Source organism: Myotis nattereri (genome assembly GCF_964212035.1).
Source record: "Myotis nattereri genome assembly, chromosome: 9".
Lineage (NCBI taxonomy): Eukaryota > Metazoa > Chordata > Mammalia > Chiroptera > Vespertilionidae > Myotis > Myotis nattereri.
This window is the reverse complement of record NC_138084.1, coordinates 66713962-66740052: the sequence shown is the minus strand read 5'-3', so window position 1 is coordinate 66740052 and position 26091 is coordinate 66713962. Positions and strand designations below refer to the sequence as shown.

General features: G+C 37.8%; 2 protein-coding genes across 5 annotated transcripts in view; one reads left to right on the top strand and one right to left on the bottom strand.

Moving 5' to 3' along the window:
* YAP1 (Yes1 associated transcriptional regulator) overlaps nucleotides 1-26091 on the bottom strand; it is a gene marked incomplete at its 5' end in the record, with an annotated part of 114514 nt that overhangs the window by 8359 nt on the left and 80064 nt on the right. The window contains 2 exons of one of the 4 annotated variants that reach the window (XM_081098749.1): nucleotides 9352-9399; nucleotides 11730-11911. In XM_081098749.1, coding sequence (XP_080954875.1) covers nucleotides 9352-9399; nucleotides 11730-11911 — 230 coding nt within the window. Of the gene's footprint in view, nucleotides 1-9351; nucleotides 9400-11717; nucleotides 11912-26091 lie in introns of all 4 variants that reach the window. The other 3 variants (XM_081098748.1, XM_081098750.1, XM_081098751.1) reach the window with 3 other exon arrangements.
* LOC308524366 (small ribosomal subunit protein eS27-like) lies at nucleotides 12822-13067 on the top strand (the record flags this gene model as incomplete). Its single annotated transcript, XM_081098752.1, has 1 exon — nucleotides 12822-13067. The coding sequence occupies one exon, from the start codon at nucleotides 12822-12824 to the stop codon at nucleotides 13065-13067; it is 246 nt and encodes an 81-aa protein (XP_080954878.1).

Sequence of the window (26091 nt, the reverse complement as noted above, 5' to 3'; positions counted from 1 at the left end):
ATGGGTTTTCTTTACCACAGAATCATGACAGAATAAAAAAGGCCTATGATCTTGGATGGAGGAAAGAAAATTACACATTTTCACTAACTTCTAACTGAAACTTAGCATTTCCTTTAATTACAAACATAGGCAACAGACAGTAGTATTTAGTATATCGACTTTTCATCAATAGAAGGCATTTTCATATTACATTGTAGCTGTGTCAAATATGTTAAAATACCAACCACCCTCATTACCATTTCAATGATCTGGTAGATACGAGACATAACACTCTATCTTGTTATTCCATCATTAGGTAGATGACTCATTCACTCAACATGACGGCTCCTTGACCTTCGGGATTTCAGTGATCATCATCTCCACCTACCTCAATCATCCACGTGCACAGCTAAGACCTTGCTATTTAAATGAAGCCTACCTCTAAAATTTTTAGTCATGACTGGTTCACTTCACTGCAACTGCATTCATCACCCCGACTTGCCAACATTGTGCACAAAACCTAGACCCCTATCATGGGCATTTCTGGGTCTCTAAATTGCAATGATACGGACCCCTTCACCATTATTCATTCAACTTCATTCCCTCAGTCATGCCCTGGAACTGGCTTTAGAAATCCTACCCCTCACACCTCTGGGGAAATCTTAAATGCACTCATCCCACTCACTGGGACCATGATTTTTCTTTCTGCCCAGTTCCTACATGATGTGGTTCCCACTCTACCAGAGCTACAGACCTACGCCCTCAGGACTCCAGTTCCTTCTTTCTACCACTATTCTAGTGTACTGGCTCCCTTTCAGTTCTTTTTCATTTTCATTTTTAAAAAATTGAGGTGTAATTGACATATAACATTATATTATTTCAGGTGTGCAACATAATGCTACAGTACCTGCTCACACTGTGAAACAATCACACAATCAGACTAGTTACCAGCCAAACCCATACATAGTTACCAATATTGTTTTTCTTGGGATGAAGACTTTTAAATATAGTTTTATTGATTTCAGAGAAGGAGAGAGACAGATAGAAACATCAATGAGAGAATCATTGACTGGCTGCCTCCTTCACGCCCCACACTGAGGATTGAGTCTATAACCCACACATGTGCCCTGAACGGGAAATTGAACCAAAACCTTCAGGTTCAAAGGCCGACGCTCAACCACTGAGCCACGCCAGTTGGACACAATGAAGATTTATAACATTTACTCTTAGCAACTTTCAAACTTGTAATACAGTATTATTAATTGCTAGTGGCCCGGTGTACGAAATTCGTGCACATTAAAAGGGGGATTAATTAGAGGAAATACTTTAATATTGCTATTTGCCCTTTTTTCTATAATAGTGTCAGAGAGAAAAGAAAATTAGTAAAATGTATATGAAAATCTTCCTCCTGTCAGAGTCTGGGGTGCGCTGCGGGACCCAGAGTCAAGTCCTTGCACACCCACAGTGCCTCAAAATTGCGCAAGACCCAGACCCAGCCGGCCCCAACCCCATTGGGCGAGATCCAGACCCAGCCGGCCCCACCCTTGTCAAGCCCCGCCAGGCGGGGGGCGCAGCCTCAGGTCCCCCAGCCTGGCGCTGGGGTGGGATGCGTGGCCTGAGGTCCCCCAGCCCAGGCCGGGGCCACCATAGGTGGGGGTCCCCCGTCAAGCCCCATAGGTGGGGGGGCGCAGCCTCAGGTCCCCCGGCCTGGCGCTGGGGCGGGGGACACGGCCTCAGGTCCCCCGTCAAGCCCTACCGGGCAGGAGGTGTGCCCTGAGGTCCCCTGTCAAGCCCTGCTGGTCGGGGAGCGTGGCCTGAGGTTCCCCAGCTTGGCGCCGGGCACGGCCTGAGGTACCCCAGCCCGGTGCCAGGGCAGGGGGGGCGCAGCCTGAGATCCCCTGTCAAGCCCCACCAGGCAGCGGCGGATGGGGGGTGTGTGAAGCCTCAGGTCCCTGCTGATTGCTCCTTAAGGCTCAGCCTCCGCTGTGGGCACAGCCATCTTGACCATTACGACACGATGATCAATTTGCATATTCCCTCTTTATTAGATAAGATAATGACCATGCTGTACATTATACCCCCTCAACTTATTTTAAAACTGGGATTTTGGCTCTAGTATGTTTGGCTCAGTGGATAGAGCATTGGCCCACAGACTGAAGGGTCCAGGAATCAATTCCAGTCAAGTGCATATACCTCAGTTGCTGGCTTGATCCCTGGCCCTGGTTGGGCAAGCGGGAGGCAATCAATTGATGTCTCTCTCACATCAATGCTTGTCTCTCTCTGTCTCTCCCCCTCCCTTTCACTCTCTCTAAAAAAAATCAATGGAAAAATATCCTTGGGTGAGGATTAAAAAATAAATAAATAAAAAACATACTGGAATTTTGTACATTTTGACTCCTTTCACACACTTAACCCACCCTCCACCCCACCACTCTGGCAAGCACCAATCTATTATCTTAATCTGTAAACTTAGTTGTTCATTTTATTTTTTAGATTCTACTTATAGGTGAAATTTAATAATATTTGGCTTTCTCTGACTTATTTCACTTAGCATAATGTCTTTAAGACCCATCCATGATGTCATAAATGGAAAGATTCTGTTCTTTTTTTATGAATGAATAGTATTCTATTGTACACATACATATACCACATCTTTATTCATGGACACTCAGGTTGTTTCCATATCCTGGCTATTATGAATAATGCTGCAATGAACATGAAGGTGTAGATTATCTTTTCAAATTTGTGATTAAATTTTTTAAAAAATGACTTATTTCTTGAACTTATTGAGGTGACATTGGTTAATAAAATTATGTAGGCCATTTCGCTTGTTCAAAGCTGTCAAAGCTTTACTTTTTGCTGCCTTTAACAACCAAATTTCTGTTGTCAGCAGACACTGCAGAACCAACTTACCCAAATTTACCAAGAAAGGTAATTTAGAGATGTAAGTAAGAAGGGAAAGCATTCCAAGTTGCCTAACAAGATATCCAACTCCCTGAAGGGCTATGGAACATACTTTTCATCAAATCTATACTTGAGCCATGCATGACTAAGAGTAACTAACCTAGGGATTCATCTGTACTGAACTTGAAAGGCTCAAGGAAAAAAACACCACTTTATTTACTGGTGGTGGTAGCATCATCAATCAAACAGGGAACAATTTGGCATGCAAACATGCAAACAAATACAATGTTATAAGGCCATTTATAAAAAATTAATATATACAGATTATGAAAACTATATTTCAAGGTACAAATATTCAACTCACTTTTGACACTTCTAGTTTACAGCAAAAAGTGTTGATTAGATTCCCTTAGTAATTTTTTGAACAGCTTGAGGTATAAATTGATGTGTAATAACTTACACATATGTTACCCCAAAATGGATATTCTTATATAGCTCAGTATTTGCTAACAGCAAAATGGCTTTATATAATGAAAGTTTATTTGGTAGTCACCTCCCCGAGTCATTAATTCTTATGTTAATATTTTCACCTGCTGGGAGTGTAATTTATTTCACAGGATTCAATAAAGATAATGAATTTCTGTTGCTATTTTAAAGAAATTGTCAAAAATGGGAAAGGGAAACTTCTGTATTTAGATAGGAAAACAAGCCAACCTTTTCCCTTCTTCTTAGTCTATAACTTTGGAATTCAAAACAGTTAACTTCTACTTCCCACATAAACACACACACACACACATACGAAGATAGTTTTAAAAGGCAGATCTTAGAAGTGAAATGGGAATTTGGAGAAGTGTCTTAGTATATGCTTTACCTACTCAGATTTTGTAGGAGAGTGAGCATGTAGTCAGAGCTGACTAAGAGTTCTTCTGTAAGCGGACCTTTTCCCAGTAGGGAAAATTGCAGATTTTCTTGGGATTGAGCTTTATTTGTAAGCAAGGGTTGTAAAGATGAATGTGAACACACATATAAAATTAAGAATTTTAGAAGTAAAATACTGAAAATTAGTTTCAGAGCTGTAGAGACATTTTGCTAGTGACTCCAGAGAAAAATAATTATTTTAATGTGGATAAGTATGAAATGAACTTACATAATCTGAATTTTTTGATCAAAAGTGTATTTCATATAAACTTTTCCCATTATACTGCATTAAAAAGTAAGCCTGTATGTATGTATTTATATATATATATATATATATATATATATATATATATATATATATACATATACATATATATATATGTAAAATAAGCCTATTTTATTGCAATAAAGTACATTATATCAAAACAGATTTTGGATGAATAAGAACGTTATTTTGTAATGGGTAAATCTGGCCTGGCTGTTTAAAAATAAGCCTCTGGGACATAACTGGATTGTCTACAAAAACTGATTTCAGCTGAAACATGTCATGTTGAAAGTTACGTCCACTCTAACGAGGATTTTTATCCTGAACAAATGCCTAAAATTAGAATACTGAGCTAAAAATATGTTTGCTAAGCTTCTCTTTTCCCCAAGGTAGTTAGAAAAAATAGTCTGACAGACTCAAAAATGGAGAAGCAAGTTGATAGGAAATTTGGCCAAAATCTAATCATGCTTCTGTATTTCAAAGGTCAAATAGCTTTTCTGGAGTAGTATTTGACTTTTTCTAAGCGAAGCAAGTATTTTTAGCTCATTTTATTCTGTAATAATACAAAAATGTGGTGGCTTTTCCCATCGAGGTTGTAAATTTTCGCTAATCTGGGACGCATTTAGTCAGAGCTATCTGCTGTACTAGTAAGTAAAACCAATGGTTCCAGCGGGTCTGGAGGGAACTTTGCAGGATGGCTGATAAGGGAAAGCACGCCTGCCTGCTTTACACAGTAGACTTTTATGGACTCAGGACCTAGCCATAAGCCAATGGCCTTTTTCACACTGCCCTTGTTTTGCTTATTTCCCATATGGTCAAAAGACACTGTAAGATAGTATAACTGCTAGTTACAGTATTTTGACCCTGTATAAAATGGATGTTTTGGTTCATATCATTTAGAAAATAAGAAAAGCAGTAGAAATAGTCAGTAGTCTAGGAATTTTTAGAACGTGTCTAAGTTATTAAGTTCTTTGGGTATCTAAGATAAGTGAAAGCATATAAAAAAAAAAGTCACATAATTCAGAACAACCCAAATGTCTGTCAATAGGTGAATGGATAAAATAATTGTAGTATATCCCTATAACAGAATGCTAGTTAGCAATAAAAAGGAATGAACTATAAATACAACATGATTGAATCTCAAAATAATGCTAGGTGAAAAAGTTATGATTCCATTGCCAGAAAATTTGAAAAATACAATGTCAACTTTACTTTCTTAAATCAAATTTGTCTTTAGCAAATTCTAAGCTATGTAAGAGTATATCCATTTTTGAATAGTACAAGGCACATAAATGAAGGTCCTCTCCACCCCATAATCAAAGGAAGATTACTTCAGTAAACTAGAAATCTAAATTTAGAAATGGAGAATAACTCTAAAAATATACATTTTATAAATAGCTTGGCTTAGTGATAGCAGTTTATGTTGACAATTCCAAAAATAGAGGGGGAAAAAGCCATTTCTTCCAACTATGCAAGATAGGCCCCGCCATGCCCCATTTTCCAACACAACTTTCAACAGTCAAAGATATTTCATTATGTTTGAAGTTATTAAAACATTTAGCCAATGTTTAGAATGTTTCTTTAAAAATATTACATTTTTAAAAAATATATATTTTTTGCCGAAACCGGTTTGGCTCAGTGGATAGAGCATCGGCTTGCGGACTGAAGGGTCCCAGGTTCGATTCCGGTCAAGGGCATGTACCTGGGTTGCGGGCACATCCCCAGTAGGAGATGTGCAGGAGGCAGCTGATCGATGTTTCTCTCTCATCGATGTTTCTAACTCTATCTCTCTCCCTTCCTCTCTGTAAAAAATCAATAAAATATATTAAAAAAAATATATATATATTTTATTGATTTCAGAGAGGAAGGGATAGGGAAAGAGAGAGATAGAAACATCAGTGATGAGACTCACTGATTGGCTGCCTCCTGCACACCCCACACAGGAGAACAAGCCCACAACCCCGGCATAAGCCCTGACCAGAATTGAACCTGGTTCATAGGTCGATGCTTGACCACTGAGCCACACCAGCCAGGCTGCTTTTTAATGTTGTGCCTTTACCAAAATATCTTCAACTTCAGAAACATTTCTGACTAAAAAGTGTGACTATATGGATTTGGGAATAATTATAATAACTATATGATAATCCTAACTTCTGAAAAGTAATATCCAAAATAGATTTGCAGTTTGGTGTGCCCAGCATTATCTTGAGGTTCACGCTCTTTCTGACAGAGCTCTGGAGTTGGGTCTTTTGTAATTTGTATTACTTAGTAAAGTAATAGAAGTCATTATAGCATTCTTCAAATGATGGGCCTTAATGGGGGGGGGGGGGGAAGGTAACCTATTAGAGTTTGCAGGGTGAGAGGCTAAATCTCCCCCACCCCTTTTTTACAAAGATGTCAACATGCACATTAAAAATAAAATATAAAATATTCACAGGAAAACACATAAATGAATCTATGGTTTATATTCAGTATTAGGACTTCGAAAAGAAGAGAGATAATCTTAGGAGAAGTGTTCAGTGAATTCTGAAACAGCTTTTCCAGCATCTGTTGACAAGAAAGACGGTGGTGGTGGCGCGGGGTGTGTGTGTGTGTGTGTGTATGCCAAATTCTTTGCTATTAGGGGGACAAAAGGTTGATGGCTATTTTTTCACAGGGCTGAACAGTAGTATTATTTTACTCCATTTAACTAAAACTATGGACATCTGAACTTCTTTACCATTGTGGGCTAATGGTGTAGTATATACAATATCTTCAACAGTAACACTGCGGGTTTTATTACTCATTAAACCCATGACTGACCCTGATGTATATTTATTACTACTCGTAAGAAATGGCTAACACAACATTCATTAGTTGCAAAAACATTCATAACTATAATTTCTATGAAGATTAAAGCAATTATTTACTCATAAAAAAGGGTATCTAATTACAACAGTCTTATATCTATTTCCTGGGCAGTTTCAAGAATTCAGATGAAGCCACTTGGGGATCAGTCTTGACCTGTGTCTTGTAAGGCTACATGGATAACCTTAATTGGTAAGAGGAAGAAAAGCTCCCGGCAGAATCATGGCAACAGTACAGGAGGGTACACTTAGCAGAAGGAAGAGCAATTGGCTTAACCAGGCTACTGACCACAGACCATGAGCCAGGTTGCAGAGTTTACATTAATCTCACAGGTATTAGGAACCACATTCTTAAGCACAAGAAAAGTTAAAAACATTCATACTCAGGGCAGATTATCTTCCCTTAAAATGTTTGTTTTAAAAGACCTTGAAACAGAAGCTGAGATGCATTTCTTTACAAAGGAGCAATTCATGTATTAGAAAAAGACATGTCTAGAAAATTAAGCATTATATGCTCAATCTCACAGAGCAAAGACAATGTTTGTAACTTTAATGTTTTTTTTCTGAGAATAAAAATTGCTTTTGAAACACAAAATAGTGAATAATCAAAATGCAACTAACAATTTTAAGCTCTCTGAGGTCAAGTTTCTCTAAAATTCTCCAAATAAATTAAGGTGATAATGTCCATCTTTAACTAAGAAGATATACTACTGCCTTTAAAGTTAAGTTGCCTCAATTTTTCAGAATTCTGTGTTTACCTTAACTGTACTGACATAAGTTTACCTGACCAGAGAATCCTATAATAAAGACATGTTTTTTAAATGTTATTAGAAAGTACTTCAAGGCAGCCTTTGAAATGAGTGATTTGTAAACATCATGAAATTTGGTACCATTCCATATCCCAAAGTTGATTTTTTTTTAAAACTGTATCTTTTTTAGGTTGCTTGCTCTTAGACAAATCTAAGAAATCAACTCTGCATTTTTAATACCATATAAATTGAAATATAATTCTTATTACTTACAAGACTCACCTTTTCTCAAGTTTTAATAGTAAAAAAAGTAACTAAGAACTCCTGGTGAGAATTTTAGTAAGAGTTATGATTTACTTATACTCGAGTTTGATATAAAAACTTAGAAGTACTTTGTTGATTAGATCTGAGGTTTAAAGTCTCAGATTGGAAAAAAAAAACCAACTTCCCAAAACACTTTTGGCATGGAGGACTTCTGGCTCAAATTTGAGTTAATTTCTGATCCTATGTTAATTTCCACTTCATTTAGCACAAATACAAGTCTTGTTTCAGAAACACTTTAGAGGAAAAGCAAGGGAAAAATGTCTTCACCATAAAGACCCAATGCTGCGTGCTCTTTCCAGACAAGTGTGGTATCAGAGGCCCTCATGGAAAGCAGGCATGTGCTCTCTGCTTTAGCAAAGAGAACGTCTGTGAGTTATTTTCTAACTTGATCTACTGATTAAAGGAGGCACCAATGAGATAAAGAACAGAGTTTCTCCCCTCACAAAGTAACTATGAAGACGATATCTGACTTTATCAGCACAGGGCCCCAAGGACAAGTTAACAGTATCCAAAATGAGCGACATTCTGCCAACTCCCACTTCCACCGCTGATTCTAACACAATGCACTTGCTTAGCCTAATGCAAAAGAGCTACATATCATATGAGGGGTTTCATGGTGCTTCTGCCCACCTGAGAAAAGTGCAATGACCCCCTACCTCCCAATTCCTTCAAATTCTAGGAACCCTGAACACAAGAGAATCCCTTTGGTTTCAGGAATGACTTTCTGTCCATGAGTCAGATAAGTAGCTGTGCCAGAAGAAAGTATGGCCACTATCTTTCTCTCTAAATAAGATACCTTCACAGCCAGTGCTCCCTGGGGTTCATCAAGGAAAACTGTGCTGCTAAAAGCCAACAAAGAAACTCAAAACACTCCCTGGGCAGATCCTTCTCTTCCAGTGATTTTGATATTGTTCCTTTGGAATGTTCACTAGAAAGAACTTTTCCTTTTCGAACAGTAGCATTACAACTATTAATAAAATTTCCTATAGTAGCCTCCCCAAGTCAATATTCCTGTTACTGTTCAAATTATCAATTTAATACTTTTTAAAACTACACAATATAAAAATTAGGCAGACTTCAAGACTGATAGAATGTACACTGGAGACATAATACATTTCAAATGTGGAATAAAAAAGACCTCTATGGAATAAAAATGAATACTAGCAGCAATACGGGAGGAGCAGGAAGGGAACAGATAGTAGACTTTCTGGGAAGAGCAACATTAACTGAAGTATCTTGGTAGAAAGATAGCTCAAAGTTATACTGTGGGCTAATCTTTAGTGAGAACAGGCCCTTGGAGCACAAGTTTCTCTCTTTCCTAATATTTTTTTCATTTTTAATGCTAAAACATCAGATAAGAGCCTACCTGACATTTTGGAGAATTTGCTGTGCTGGGATTGATATTCCGCATTGCCTATGAGTAAAAAATAAGATGGATAAAAATTACTTCAAGCCACATGGTTTGGCTATGTAGGCCGACTTACAAACTGTATCCAGACATATCACCATAGCACAGAATTCCCAAGCTAGCCCGAAGCAGCAGACTGAGGAGGACAGGAGCCAGTGGAGTCACCACACAACAACCGAAACCTCTCAGCATCGCACAGCACTGAGGACAGGACAGCAAGACTAGGTGTCAGGACCCCATCAGGTTTGCTATTGGTCAGGCAGGTTCTTCGCTTCTGAGTATTAGGTGAAGCAGGAAAAATATAATTTGATGTTTTAGTGATAAGAGAAACTGTCGATGGAAGAAGTTCACAGAAAGCCAAAAGACTTAAGACATACGTTATTTATGCCAATTGCTAAAAAACAAAAACACCCTAAAAATATAGACTTATTAGTATAAGAATAGAGCAGTTCTGTCATTTCAATGCAAGAAAAGACAACGCAGTTGGAAGTAAAGAAGAAAGAGAGCAAGAAATTACCTTCCAAGGAAATGAAGCTATTCTGCCAGGACCCCATCACCCAGAGTAAAAGTGAAAATAGAAAAATTCCTTGGAAGGAAGCGTTTTACAAGGAGCAGCATTTTGCCCACCAAAATACCACCAAAAAGACACCAAAAACAAGCCAGCCTGGTCTATAGCATACAACAAAATGACGAATAGCCCATTTCTAGACTTTTATATATAAAAATTATAAACAGTAAAACTTTGACATAAGTAATTAAATCACTTTCTTAACAAGATTCCTTTGGTTTTCAGAGTCTTCCATCCATATGTGAAACTAAGACTTGTATTTACTTAGACCATCTAGTACTCAGTAACAACAAAATAAAAAGCAAGCATGGAAAACAGGCTGTGTAAAGGTACTCTTAAATTACTTTATTTCTCCTAAGAGCTACATGATGGCTCCCCCTTGTTCTGATGATAAATGTTATTTAAACGAGAAATCTTTTCTTTAGAGTAATTTGTTAGTCGTTAGAGACACAGTAAACGGGTTAATATGCTTCCTGTCCCCACCTTCTTAATGGCAGATGAAGGAATATTTCTTGCAAGACCACTTCCTGACACCGCCTGCTGACACAGACCCTCCTACCCTCTCGGGCCCACCTTGTTGCCAGCGACACACTATCATTACACTGAGAGATTACTGACAGCGCAAACAGTTTAAAGGTGAGTCTGTCTGGGATTTCATGGCTTATTTTAATTCCTCAGCTTCCAGGTCCTCAAATCACAAATCAGAGTTCAATTTAGTTCATTCATTTCCATTAACACTCCAGGGACACTTTTTAAATATAGCCCTCATTACAAAGAAAAGTACCTTGTTTAAACGCCCACTTCCTGGTAAGACATGTAGAGTATTATTTTTTAATATCTGTACTTAGCATGCTATGATGTAGGTGAAGGAGGGGGCGTATGGACACATATATTTAATGTTTATAAACAGATAAGAGTGTCTCTGAAAACACACACACACCCACACAAACAAGAAACGGACAGCTTTTACCGTTTATACACTTATTTTTATTACCCCCAAAATTTATATAAAACTTAAAAAATAAACTGCTTTGATAAGATCACACCCCCATTATCTAGACTTTATCCCTCTCAATCAAGATAAAGTAAAAATTGATTTTTAGATGAGGGATTATCCATTCTTATGGAACATAAAGACCAACAGTACTTTCTGCAAGAAAACTGATGGAAAGGTCATAAAGGATTTTAAGATCTCTAATGTCCTTTCCTTCCCAACATTAAACAACAACAAAAACCCCAAAGCAGGTAATTTTTACGGAATTCTGGTACCTTCCAAACTTAGGATAAAAGTGTGTTATGTTTTAAAAGTCTTAGATTGAGCAATACTGAAAGATAGTTGTCATATGAAAAATATACTGGAGTATTTCCCCAGGTAAAATAATTCATTTAAAGTAGAAGATGTTTTTCCCTAAGTGATGTCCCAGAGTTTCCCTGTTAGTGAATGTTCAGAACAGTAATCTGCAGAAGCACAGTAATCCACAATTCCATGTACATGTGAAGAAGCACCCTTGCTTCCTTCAATTTTTGCGTGGCTGCAATGACCATGGCCCAAACCTCTCTTTGTGATACAGTTTTACATGTTACAGTCCATGTGATCAAAGCCCAGTCAAGAAACTAAACTAAGACAAGGACAGAGCTGGATAGAGTGTTTCTGTGTCGCTCTAGTTTTAGAGAAACATTCCTCTAACTGATAAATGAAATACATCCAACTTCATTTTGAAAACAGATCCCCAAAAGTGGAAGGCTGGTTTCTAACCTGTGGCCTCACCTGCCGAAGCAGTTCTTGCTGCTTCAGTCGCAGCCTCTCTTTCTCCATCTGCAGTTGCTGCAGCCGCATCTGTTGCTGCTGGTTGGAGTTGCCGCCACCCAGGACTCCTCCCTGAGGGCTCTGGGGAGCCAGCGGTGGTGGCTGTTTCACTGGAGCACTTTGACTGATTCTCTGGTTCATGGCTGAAATGAAACAAAAGATGCTTCCTAAAAAACTAGCAAAGGAAAGAGGTATTTAGTTATTCAAAGCAACTGGGGATGTTAGTCTTTTTCTGTAGTAAATCTGGAAATAACCTAAAAACCCATCAGTAGTGGAATGGTTATGTTGATTTATTACTACTGTTAGTCATGTTGTTACAAGCTGCAAGGCAGCCACAGAGAAAAGACACAAGGGGCAGCTCCAATGGGCAATGAATGACAAGGGAACAGTCTAGGACACATGAAGTTAAAAGCAAAGTGCAGAGCAGAGAGTACAAAAAAAGAGGGGAAATGTACACTACATGCCTATCCAGAGGATATGAATTGAACAGCGGCCAAGAAACAACCAATACACGTTGGCTCTGGAGCTGAGAAACTGTGTGACTAAAGGACTGAGTAGAAGAGAGACATTTTCTGTAACTTTTTGGAGTTTGAATGGTATGCATGCATTGCTTATTACAAAACAGAAATATATATTTAATTAAAAAATACATCTCCCACCCTCGCCAGGTAGCTCAGTTGGTTAGAGCATCTTCCATATATGCCAAGGTTGTGAATTCGATCCTTGGTCAGGGCACATACAAGAAACTAACGAATGCATAAAAAGGGGAACAACAAATCAATGGGTTCCTCTCTCAAATCAGTTAAAAAAAAAATCAAAAACCAAAAAACCATAAACATTGCCCAAAGCAAGTGAGACAAAACATTCTGAGCAGTAAAGCCCATCAAAATTATCCTTGCCCCACGTGGAGTGTTGTCCCACACACCACAAAGGTTGCAGGTTCAACAACTAGTGAGGGCACATACAGAAGGCAACTGATATTTCTCTCTCTCTCCCTTCCTGTCAAAAATCAATAAACAGCTTTTCTGGTGGTGACAACCTCTCCACGATAACATGCCTCTCGCCAAGGATCTCCTGAACCCCTCCCCAGGAGAGAAGAGGAAGCACAAGAAGAAGCGCCTGGTGCAGAGCCCCAATTCCTACTTCACGGATGTGAAGTGCCCAGGAAGCTGTAAAATCACCGCTGTCTTTAGCCATGCACAAACGGTAGTTTTGTGCGTTGGTTGCTCCACTGTTCTCTGTCAGCCAACAGGAGAAAAAGCAAGGCTTACAGAAGGATGTTCCTTCAGAAGGAAGTAGCACTAAAAGCACTTCAAATCAAGATGAGTGGGAAACCATCCCAATAAACACATTTTGGATATAAAAAAAAAAATCAATAAACATATCCTCAAGTGAGGATTAAAAAATATTATCAATCTGTAATATATCTTAAAATATATGTCTACTAGAGGCCTGATGCATGCAATTCGTACAAGGGGTTCAGCCCTCGCAGCCACAGCGGTTTGCCTCGGCCCTCACAGCCCCAGCTTCATCTGGGAGGTCGTCTGGAAGAATGTCTGGAAGGGTGTTGGCTGCCTGGTCTAATTAGCATATTATGCTTTTATTATTATAGACTATATAAAACCCTAATATGTAAATAGACCGAACGGTGTAACGACGGGTTGCTATGACACTCACTGACCACCAGGGGGCAGACGCTCAATGTAGGAACTGCTCCAGCCCCCGACCGGCAGCAGTGGCGGGGGGTGGGCAGCAAGTGGGTGACACCAGGCCAGTCAAAGTGGGTGTGAGCAGGGGCCCTGATCACCTCGCGGGTCGTCCCACAGATCGGCCCTGATCACCAGCCAGGCCTAGGGATCCTACCCGTGCATGAATTTCAAGCACCGGGTCTCTAGTATAATAAAGTATATTACAATGATCTGATGCATGCTAAAAATAAAATATGCCTACAAACATCTGGGTGGCGGAGATCTGTCTAATTCAACACCATGATACCCCCAATACAGCCCAGGCAGTCACTATTTTTTTAGTTGAACCTACATTACACCATCTAACAGTAAGAAATGGACTGGATTCTTATGCTAGTGAATTTCAGTCAGATACAATCACACTGTGAATTGTGGTAATCTCAGTAAGCAGATGAAAGTTTTATTATGGGAAAATGTTAAGAATGATGTATCACCTTTTCAGACATTCAAATTAATTTTTTTTAAAAAAATCTTTATAGTTGAGAGTATTACAGATGTCCCTCTTTCTTCCCCCATAGTCTACCTCCACCTGGTTCCCACCTCACCCTAGGCATCCACTGCCCTATTATCTGTGTCCATTGGTAATGCATATATGCCTAAGATCTTTGGTTAATCTCTTCCTGGCCCCTTTCCCTTTGAGACTTGTCAGGCTGTTCCATATTTCCATGCCTCTGATTCTATTTTATTCATCAGTTTATTTTGTTCATTATACTTTTTGTTTAATTTTTAGGTTCAATTGCTGATTGAGATATGTATTTATTGTCATTTTATTCTTCATATTTTTAAAAAAATATATTTTATTGATTTCAGAGAAGGGGGTAGAGAGAGAGAGAGAGAGAGAAACATCAATGATGAGAGAGAATCATTGATTGGCTGCCTCCTGCATGCCCCCTACTGGGAATTGAACCTGGGACCCTTCAGTCCGCAGGCTGACGTTCTATCCACTGAGCAAAACTAGCTAGGGATATATATAAAAATCATTTTCTTCTTCTTCCTCTTGTTAAAGAATACCCTTCAACATTTCATATAATACTGATTTGGTGATGAACTCCTTTAGCTTTTTCGTGTCTGTGAAGCTCTTTATCTTATCTTCGATTCTAAATGAGAGCTTTGCTGGGTAGAGTAATCTTGGTTATAGGTCCTTGCTTTTCATCACTTTGAATATTTCTTGCCACTCCCTTCTGGCCTGCAAAGTTTCTGTTGAGAAATCAGCTGGTCATATGGGTGCTCCTTGTAGATGACTAACAGCTTTTCTCTTGCTGCTTTTAAAATTCTTTGTCTTTAACCCTTGGCATTTTAATTATGATGTGTCTTGGTATGGGTCTTTTTGGGTTTCTCTTGTTTGGGACTCTCTATGCTTCCTGCACCTGTAAGTCTATTTCTTTCACCAAGTAGGGTAAGTTTTCTGTCATTTCTTCAAATTATCCCCATAATTCGAATGTTGGTACACTTGAAGTTGTCCCAGAGGCTCCTTACACTATCTTCATATTTTTGGATTCTTTTTTTCTTTTTGCTCTTCTGATTGGGTGTTTTTTGCTTCCTCATATAACCGATCATTTATTTGAGTCTTGGAATCCTCTATTACTGAATTCCTGTAAATTATTCTTTATTTCAGTTCCACAGAAGCCACTTGGTAAACACTAAGTCTTCCTCCTCAGTCTTTCCCAGAGTCCGTTATGAACAATAAGAACTGTCTTACCTCAGGACTTTTCCATTTGACATTTCTCACAGGACTGTAATTTTTTATTTACAAATTTGTATACACTCTCTTAGACTAGAGTGCCACAGGAGTGGGGAGATAACCACATATATATCCTTAGTGCCTAGCACAGGGTCTGGCACAAAGTTTGTGCTAAAAAAAACCATTAAAACGTTCCTAAGTTGAGTATTCACTGAGGCAGAAATTTAACTATTTAAGATACAATAATACAGAAATCCCGTTTCCCTTTAGACTAACCAACTCTTCTGAGTCCAGCAAGACATAAGAACCAAGAATACTAGAAGAAAAGTTATAGGGCAGCCTCCCTCAGATGCCTTAGTTAAAATTCAACCTATTGATTCATAAAGTTTCCAATTTTTTTGAGTCATTTTTTTGTCCTTCAGATATTTCTTTTGGTGTAAATAGTAAGATCACTGTGGTTAAAAGTCACTTGAAATAATTCCTCTCTGCGTGACTCAGCCAACAACTCTATGTATGGTTCACTTGTGAGTTTGCTTTTGAATTTTAGAGACTTATTCTACTTCCCACCCACCATCCTCCTATCCCCAAGAGATAACTGTTACCATTTTGCTTATTAAATAGAAAAGGGCGAAGTGGAGTCAAGTATTCATAGGATACTAACATATACCTAAGAAGTTGCTGTGTGTTTGCTTAAAGAATAGAATAATGTATACGTGAATTCACTCCAAAACAATATATAGAGGTTTCTCCCATTTTCTTTTTTAAATAGTTGATCAGTATTCCACTCAACCAATTCTATATTAGGTCTTCACTATTACTAAAGAGTACCATACAGAAGAAGCTCAGACATACATAATTTTGTATTTCTACTACTGTATCTTTGGGGTAGAGTCCTAGATTGGAGAGATTGCTGAGTCACTGGTTAAAAACATAAGTAACATTGCCAAGTCATCCCCCATTCCCCGTACTCATAGGGGTTGTACTTCGTTGTAGCTCAATAAGTAATATATGAAGAGTATCTTCTTATCCATCACAGTCTTGGATTTTTACCATTCTGGAAGATGAGAAATGGTTTCACAGTATTTTGCTTTGTCTTATTATAGAAGCTTGGTCACTTTCCACATTTTAAAGGGCCACTTGAATTTTTATATGAATTATCTTTTCCTTTTTTAGACAACCTTTATATACTAGGGATATAAAACCAAAAACACCTTTGTCATATGTAAGCAAAAACTAATTTCCCTCAGCTTATTATATCTGTTTAGTTTGCTTATTTTTTCCATAAGTTTATTTTTTAAGTTGTCAAATTCATCAATATATTTTGAAATTTGAGCTATAGTCTCTCCACTCCCAGGTGAATGAGGAATTCATCAATCTTTAAATTAAAAACTATATGGTTCCACTTTATCAATGTAATTCTTTGGCAATTCAATCCATTTTGGAATTAGACCGTATGAAGGGGCCGAATTTTATCTTTCTTCATGACTATCCAATAGTTCTGACACCACTCATGGAAAGAGGGTCCTTCCACCAATCATCTTTAACAGTTAAATCGCCTTAGTTATTTTTTTTTTATTTCCTATCTTGCTCTTTAAGTGTGTTACTCTGATGTTAGGTACAACACTTTTAATTACAACTTTTATGTTTTAATAGCTGATAGGGCAAGCCATTTTTTTTTAAAGCTACCTTACTATTGGGATCTAATTTAAGGGCATGCGGTTAAAATAACATGGTCTGTATACTGATTCTTGAAATTCGTGACCTGACATGTGTCCTTGCTTTTGTACTAGGCTGGGCCAGTCGGTTCTGCACAGGGTTTCTGTCCTCCTCCTTCGTTCTTACCTCCGAGCTCCTGATATCCTCAGGACCCGACTGGCCCCTAAACCTGGCAGGCCCCTAGCCCCGCCCTTGCTTACTGTTGCTCTGTGTAGTTTCATTTTCTGACCTACAGAGATTGTGACCTCGTATGTCTTTTTGGTTATCTCTTTCAAATATTTTGTCTGGCAGAGCAGAGAAAGATGTCAAAATATGACAGACATTCTGCTCCATACTATCAAAGCCTTAATTAATCTTTTATGTGGAAAAAAGGCCAGACTTATTTATGAAATGTCTTTACAAAGAACAAATTGCTAAAACTTTCATAACTATGGTTTATAGTTTAGTATTTTGTAGGGGAATACATGGGAAAAAGGCCCCCAAAAATTGAGAGCTAACATTTGTCAGGCACCAATCAATAATCTCATTTAATACAATTGCTTGTATCTATCTACCTGTCACCAACATTAGATGCACAACTGACAGGCATCATAGTATGATATAAAAAACACAGCCTGTAGAGGCAACAAACCACAACTAGAATTGAGTACACCAATTTAGTAATTCATCTAATTTTTGGTTTCCTCAACTGCAGGGGTGGGCAAAAGTAGGCTTACAGTTGTGAATATGCAAAGCAGAGTTTATTCTTGTATTATTTAATTACTGAATAATTTTTCCTGTTGAATAATTTTCCATAAACCTATTTTTGCCAACCCTTGGATAGTTGGGGATATTAACATTTCCCTTTTGGAAATGGTGGGGATTAAGTAATATATGTAAGGCATCCTATATAACAAAAGACTAATATGCAAATCGACTTAACAGCAGAATGACTGGTCGCTATGATGCACACTGACCACCAGGGGCACTCAATGCAGGAACTGCCCCCTGGTGGTCAGTGTGCTCCCATAGGGGGAGCACTGCTCATCCAGAAGCTGGGCTCATGGCTGGCGAGTACAGCGGCAGTGGCGGAAGCCTACCCCCTTCCTCGGGAGCGCTAGGAATGTCTGACTGCCAGCTTAGGCCCACTCCCCTCGACTGCTGGGGAGCAGGCCTAAGCCGCCAGTCGGACATCCCATGAGGGCTCCTGGACTGCGAGAAGGCACAGGCCAGGCTGAAGGGACCCCCCCCCCCCGAGTGCACGAATTTTGTGCACCAGGCCTCTAGTCTATTATAATCCTAAATATAGTAGATACTTCATAAATGTTAGTCTCCTCCCTTTTGCAGAATAGTTCTTCTTAAACTTTAAGATTAGTATGCCTACAGATAATCATCCTGGCTTGAATTCCCATAGCTCCCTTTCCCCTCTTCCCACTTTACCATGCAACTCACAGTTTCAAAGTATTCCATGATTCACAAAAATATGTGTAACATATCTCCTAGAAGATCTAACTGGAAAAAAATGGGTGGTGGAGATTGAGCCTTAGCTCAACCCCCTTAGGAGTCCTTCTCTTTTGATGAAACATGTTCCTGGCATTCCAGGACATTCAACATATTTCCCCAGAGAGATGTCTTATACATTGTGCTATGTCAAGTGTGATAATATGAATTAAATATGAATCAGGGGCTGATCTGAGAATCTACCAGATACATTGAATGTCTCATAGATTGAGGCCTAGAGCAAAAAAATATATTGGGGGAAAATGTTTTCACTTGTAAGCAATTAAATAAATAAAAATTTAAAAAAATAACTGCTAGGAAATAGCTCATTAGTAAGTTGAGGATTATTGGAATTGTAAAACATGATTTCAAAACAGGTTCCAGATCTATACATTCTCAAACATTTCATGTCTTAAGAAACATTTTCAGCTTTCCACATTGGGTTTTTATTAAGTAATACAGCATTTCATACGTTAATAAAAGTAACATATTTACTTGTGAAATCTAACTGGACAATAACAAAACTGCATGAAAACGATGAGGTAAATATCCTCTGCTTCCCACTAGTTTCCGAGGATTAGACACCATAAACAGTAATCATTAATGACAGTGATCACATACTGAAGCGGTTGGTAAAACCTGGTGCAAATCTAAGCTTATCTGACTATTCAAAACCACATAAAAGGAAAAACAGGACATTACAAGATGGGGGAGGAACAACTCTGCAGAATTAAACAGAAATTTCCACAAAATATGCAACAGAAACAGCCTCTCTGGCTAATAATGGTGAGCGCTTTAGGCTGTGTTTACCTACATGCTGTTACCTATGGATACAAGCAGTGCCACAAGGTTTCCATATAAAGAGCTCACTTAAATGACCAATTCAAACAGCCTTGTTTATCTACTGAAGCAGATTTATCCCTCTCCAGAAGCATCCTGTTCTTTACCTTCTGAGTATCTCAAGCATTTCAACAAAGCGCAGAGCTGTGCACCCACATGGGGTGCAGCAGACCTCACAAGCAGGCATGAAACAAAACAGGCTTTGTTTCCTGGGGGAAGGGGGAAGGGCGGCCAGAAAAGAACAGCATTACCAACTTCTTCCCCTCCATGATCAAGTGCTGAAATCCCAATGTTTCCAGTTTAATTAAAATTTCTAAAAGGTAAAGAGGAAAAAAAAAATCCCTCAAGTATAAATCCCTCAAGTATGACAGAATTTTTTAAATTTCCATATGCTTTAAAATACAGATTCTGTGCTGCCTGGACTATGAAATAGCAACGGTTTCAAGTTTTACTTAACAAATCAATCCTGACAGCTTTATGGTAGCAAACCATCCACTCAGCAATTACTGAAAAATAAGAGACCACCTTTCTCAACAACAAAGGAGGTCATCACCATGGATCTCTTCTGAAACTTCATTCTAAACATCTGAGTTCTGAAACTTCAGACAGTTTTTATATTTATATAATCTGTAACCTCAACTGTGGACTATTGCAAAGAACTACAGATCTGGTAATCCACCATAAAGTTTGGGATAAGAAATTAAATCCTGGTAATCTCATTAAGTATAAATTTAAAATTAGAAATGATTTTTGAACTTTTAAAACATTATCTTATAACAAATCTCCCACAACAAAAGAAAGCATTTCCTTACTTTGTCCAATACAGTGATTTTCAGCCTTGTTCATCTTATGGCAAAAATTACTAAAAATCTACTGCACACAAAAAAATGTGGTTGTTTTTTTTTTTTTTGGTCAATCTGACAAAAAAATAGGTAGAATTTTTATTCATTCATATCGGATGGCTATTGTTGTGTTGGCTGTTATAATTCTTTTACTTGATAATCTAAGGGAAAAGAGGTCAGTGCTTCTGACTAAATAGTCAGGTATGGCATGTTTTAAAAATTCTTGTGGCACACTGGTCGCTGGTCTATGTTATCAATGCAATGTAGACATTGCATTTTAACATATTAACATGGCTATATTAATTTGTTCATAACATTTAGAAACAAATTTTAGATTTTCCCATACCTACAAGGGTACTTAAGACTATAAATAGACTTGTTAAAAGAAATGAATGCTTTTCTAAAAACACAAACTAATAGACCATCTATCAGTCTTAAAATAGAAAAAAAAAGCCCTAACTGGTTTGGCTCAGTAGATAGAGCGGCAGCCTGCGGACTGAAGGGTCCCAGGTTCGATTCTGGTCAAGGGCATGTACCTTGGTTGCGGACACATCCCCAGTAGGAGGTGTGCAGGAGGCAGCTGATCGATGTTTCTCTCTCATTGATGTTTCTATCCCTCTCTCCCTTCTCTCAGTTAAAAAAAAAAAAAATCAATAAAATACATATTTTTTAAAAAGCACCTACTACTAGCTAAGTGTTTACTACATGATCTAAGGGAATGAATCATCTACTATCTGGTAACTTATATACATATTTAGATATAAAATGATGGTTTTCCAGTGAAAATTCTTACTATATGATTCACAATGAAAATCTGTCTCTTACAAAAGGAGAAGATCAATGTGCAAAAGATGCTCACCAACACTTAATAGTGCTATATATTTAAATGACAATACCATGCCCAGGAATGGTTTTTTAAATAATAAGTTTACTGAGACTGAAATATTTCGCATACTATAAAATTCACTTTTAATCGTTTTTATGTATCCATAGACTCCTATAATCTTCACCATTGTCTAATTTCTGAACATTCTTATCACCCGAAAAAGAAACACCATACCCTCAGCAGTGCAACTCCAATTGCCTCTTCCCCAGTCCCTGGCAACCACTAATTACTTTGTTTCTATGGATTTGCCTATTTGGACATGTTATAAGTGGAATCAAACAATATATGGTCTTCTGTGACTGGCTTGTTTCACATAGCATAATGTTTTCAAGATTCATCCATGTTGTGGTATCAGCATTTCATTTCTTTTTATTGCCAAATAACATCTCATTTTATGGTTATACCACATTTTGTTAGTCCATTCATAGACTGACGGTCATTTGTGTTTTTACTTTTTAGCTGTTATGAATAATGCTCCTATGAATATTCACGTACAGGTTTTTGTGTAGACATATGGTTTCAATTCTTTGGTATATATATCTAGGGATGGAATTTGCTGGATCATTTGGTAATGCTATGTTTAACTTTTTGAGGAACTGCCAAACCATTTTCCAAAGTGGCTGCATCCTTTTTCTACCCCACCAGCAATGTATGAGGGTTCTAGTTTCTTCAGAGTCTAGTCAACACTTGTTATTGTCTCTTTGATTTTAGCCATCCCACTGGGAATAAAGTGGTACAGTATCTTGTTATGTTTTTTGCATTATGTGGTAACCTAATCCTAACCTCCTCTATGACTTTAAGTTTTGTCACATTTTGCACTTCTCTCCCTTCCCAAGCACCACCCTCCAGGGCCCTAAAACTGTGTTAAAAGTACAGCAGGTCCTTGAATAACCAATGTCATTTTGTTACAATGTTGGTGAGATGCCGCAGAAACTTAGCTCCTGTTTATATCAATTAGCCTATCCATGACTTACTATATCCAAAATCTTTAAATTATTTAAAAAATATGAATAACATCATTATTTCAGTCAATTTCTTCTTTCTTCAATTCTCTATCAAAAGACTGGCATGAAAATTCATTATAATGGTATTTTTTCAAACAATACAATTATGGATAGAGCTTAAAAAAAAATTCAAGAGAACATTTTCTCCTCATCACCTCATTAAGCATTTTGGGGCAGGACTCAGGGGTTGCTAAATGAGGTGAGGAGGAGAAGGGAGAAAGTGTTCTAACTAGCTTTCAAGCTCTCTGTCCCGAGTACAGCCATGTTTTCCCCCTGTACTATGAAAATCAAGTTTAAAGACTAGTTTGGAGAGAAAGTTCAGATAATGAGACTGTTGGTTTAAGAAGAGGTATTTATTATATTTTAAAATAAACCTGTCATCATGAATTCATGTTAGTGAGTAAACAGTTCTTTTAATAACAGCTTTATTTATGACTACATGTAATCTATTACTATTAATGCTTCCACAGGAAGTTATAATTTAGAAGAGATGCCTATCTTCGTTTTTACAGATAAGCACAAAAATGGTACTTTTATACAGTCTAGACCAGGGGTGGGCAAACTTTTTGACTCGAGGGCCACAATGGGTTCTTAAACTGGACCGGAGGGCCGGAACAAAAGCATGGATGGAGTGTTTGTGTGAACTAATATAAATTCAAAGTAAACAGCATTACATAAAAGGGTACGGTCTTTTTTTTTTTTAGTTTTATTCATTTCAAATGGGCCGGATCGGGCCGTAGACTCTAGACCAGCCGTGGGCAAACTGCGGCCCTCCTTTGAATTTATATTAGTTCACACAAACACTCCATCCATGCTTTTGTTCCGGCCCTCCGGTCCAGTTTAAGAACCCATTGTGGCCCTCGAGTCAAAAAGTTTGCCCACCCCTGCAGTGATGGCGAACCTTTTGAGCTCGGCGTGTCAGCATTTTGAAAAACCCTAACTTAACTCTGGTGCCGTGTCACATATAGAATTTTTTTGATATTTGCAACCATAGTAAAACAAAGACATATTTTTGATATTTAATTTTATATATTTAAATGCCATTTAACAAAGAAAAATCAAACAAAAAAAATGAGTTCGCATGTCACCTCTGACACACGTGTCATAGGTTCGCCATCACTGGTCTAGAGCATGACTGGCTATCTCTCATCCTTTCATGTCCCCCTTCGAAATAGCCTTCCCTCACCACACATGCTCCAGCAGTTTCCCTCCAGCCCACATTATTCCCTTACAAGACACCTTGTTTATTATCCTTCATTGTATTTAATACATTTTTTAATGATTTGTTTGGTAGCATCCAACTCCCTCCCTGATGGCTAGTTTAGTGCCTGGTCCACAAATGGCACTCACATGTTAGTTGAGTGAGTAAATAAGTACTGAAATAGTTTCTATCCTTAGTAGGATACTATTAGTAATGCACAGGAGAATCTCCAAGTTGAAGCAAATCCAGAATGAGTTCTAAAATGACCTCAGCAACCAGGGTAGCAGAACAAAATGAGTATAAAACAAAACAAAAAATATGAACCGGTCTACTGTCAGCAGAAATCTATTTGACTTCTCTCTCGGGAAGTCTATAAATGGCTTTCTTTGCTTCTTGCATCCACATCTCTGGGTTGCCACCAAAGTGGCATCACCAAATGGTTCTTCAGCACATCTTATAAGATACTTGCTATTAAATATATTTTGCAACTTGTTTTTAAAAGGAAACTATGTTAAGGTTTTAGTAACAAATAAACCATTAATGTAAATGATTATTCAGTGACTTTGGTGATCTTACCCTTTAAAGTTTAAAAAATTCTATATAAATAAATTTTATAAATAAATACAAAAATATTTCTTTGCTATACAATTACTTGCATCATTGAACCATTGTCAAGTAGAAACTAGATATTAATTTAACTCCATTAACATGTCTACTCACCCTTGGCGAGTAGTGGAGAGATTGTTTACCATGATTGATAAACTATTTTTGCACCATCCTCCTGAATTTAATAAAATAAAAAGAATAAACCTCAAGTATTAAACTAAAATATTCATTTTGGTAAGTGCCTGTTTTTCAAGTAAAAAAAAATGTAGAGAGTAACAATTAGAAATAATCTCTAAAAGTATGTTTTAAATCTGGCTTCGAATAAGCCCATAGCCTCCTTCAAATCAGCTTACACCAGGCTATTACGCAACTATATAAAGCGTACCAAAATGCACCATCTTTGAGGCAGTTAAGCTGAACCCTGCTACTGTAAGCCATGTCTAAACTCCTATGTGCTTCGGAGAGTTTGAGAGCACAGATAAACTATTCTAGCCAGCTCTGCCCTTCCCCCTCAGATGTTTGCCTGGGCATACTCACCATGTGATAAGGCTTATCTTTAGATTAAAGGTTGCAAGATTTCCCTGTCTCCTCTTCAAAAGTAATTCCCAGCTGCGACCAGAGAACCAAAAGCTAAACTTAAATGGTACAATAAATAGTTCAAAAGTATCTCTGAAACTTCAATGAACTCAAATCCGTAGGTTATTGAGAAGTTACCTCAAGCCAGGACCCAAAGCAGTCACTGAAGAATTCATAATTTAGGATATTGTATTAAATTAAGGACTGAAAACATTCTTAAAAACATCCAGCCAGTCACATTTTACAGAGAGTCCAATTAAATCAAGAGAAGTCAGGTATCTTTCTGAATAAGCTGGTTAGCAGAACTTGAGTGTCTTAACTCCCAACTGAGTAGGTAAATTTTTCTACATCATAGTTTAATTCTTTTGAATTCAGTACATTACGAGGTGAGCAAAAGTAGGTTTACAGTTGTTCATATGAACAATAACATAGTAAATAATAAATAAACTCTTTCAGGTACTCACAACTGTAAACCCACTTTTGCTCCACACTGTATATAACGACCATGTAGAAAACAGAATGCTAGCTAACTTCTAACTGTAAATATAAAAAACTGGATTTTTAGAGGGAGCACAAAATAAAATGCCAGGTCAAAGAAATGCCATAACTATTTTTCTCATTAGATAATGTACACTTAGAACACTATATGAAAGGCATTCAGAGAAGAGTGAACTGTGAACTGGTACAGTACTCAGAACTTTTTATTTTTTAAAATATATTTTATTGATTTTTTACAGAGAGGAAGGGAGCGGGTTAGAGAGTTAGAAACATCGATCAGCTGCCTCCTGCACACCCCCAACTGGGAATGTGCCCACAACCAAGGTACATGCCCTTGACTGGAATTGAACTGGGACCCTTCAGTCCGCAGGCCGCCGCTCTATCCACTGAGCCACACCGGTTAGGGCAGTACTCAGAACTTTTAACACATGAAAAAAAAAAAAAAAAGGAGAAATCACACTTAGAAAAGAATGTTTCTGGGATTAGAATTCTATCCACAAGTTTGAAGGGAAGTGAATTTCTGGGTAATAAAGAAGCACATACTTTCTGATCAACAGGACTTTCCTGAAGTAGAATGAACTGCCTTATAATGTGTTAAGCTCCCAGTCAAGGGAGAGGTCAACGCTGAGGTTGGGTTAATCTCTTAAAACTATGATAGAGGTGAGGCATCACAGTCTGCTCTAATCACACACCGTATAATTCTCTTTTGGAATTAGAAACTCACTATTTTGAGTAATATCCTCAAGATGAGTTACAATATAGTATATAAGTAAATACATTAACCACAGTCATCTTTTTCCATCTGAAATTTCCATATATTAGTACTGGTGAGTTGGGTGTATTTCTGAAAGATTAACAATTTAATTTCTTAAAATGTCTAGGTACAAAAGATCAAGTTCAGATTTTAGTTCTGTCACTTAACTATATAACCTTGGATTGGTCATAATTTCCCTAGATCTTAGAGGAGCTCAGATTTGGGGCAATATTCCCTACTTCTCCCAGCATTAAAAAAACAAAAACAAAAAAACATTATGGGGAATCACAATGACTGGCTGGCACTACAGCTTTTAGTGGGCCAGGGATGCTGACTGTCCTGCAGTGCCCAGGATACACCCCTCCTCTTTTGAGAAATACTGATTAGAGGAATTATCAATTTCTCTTCAGGGCCAAATTTTGTGAGGCTTTTCTGTTAAAAATGTTTAGTTAGCAACAGTTCTTACCTGAATCATAGTGAAACATCTCCCCC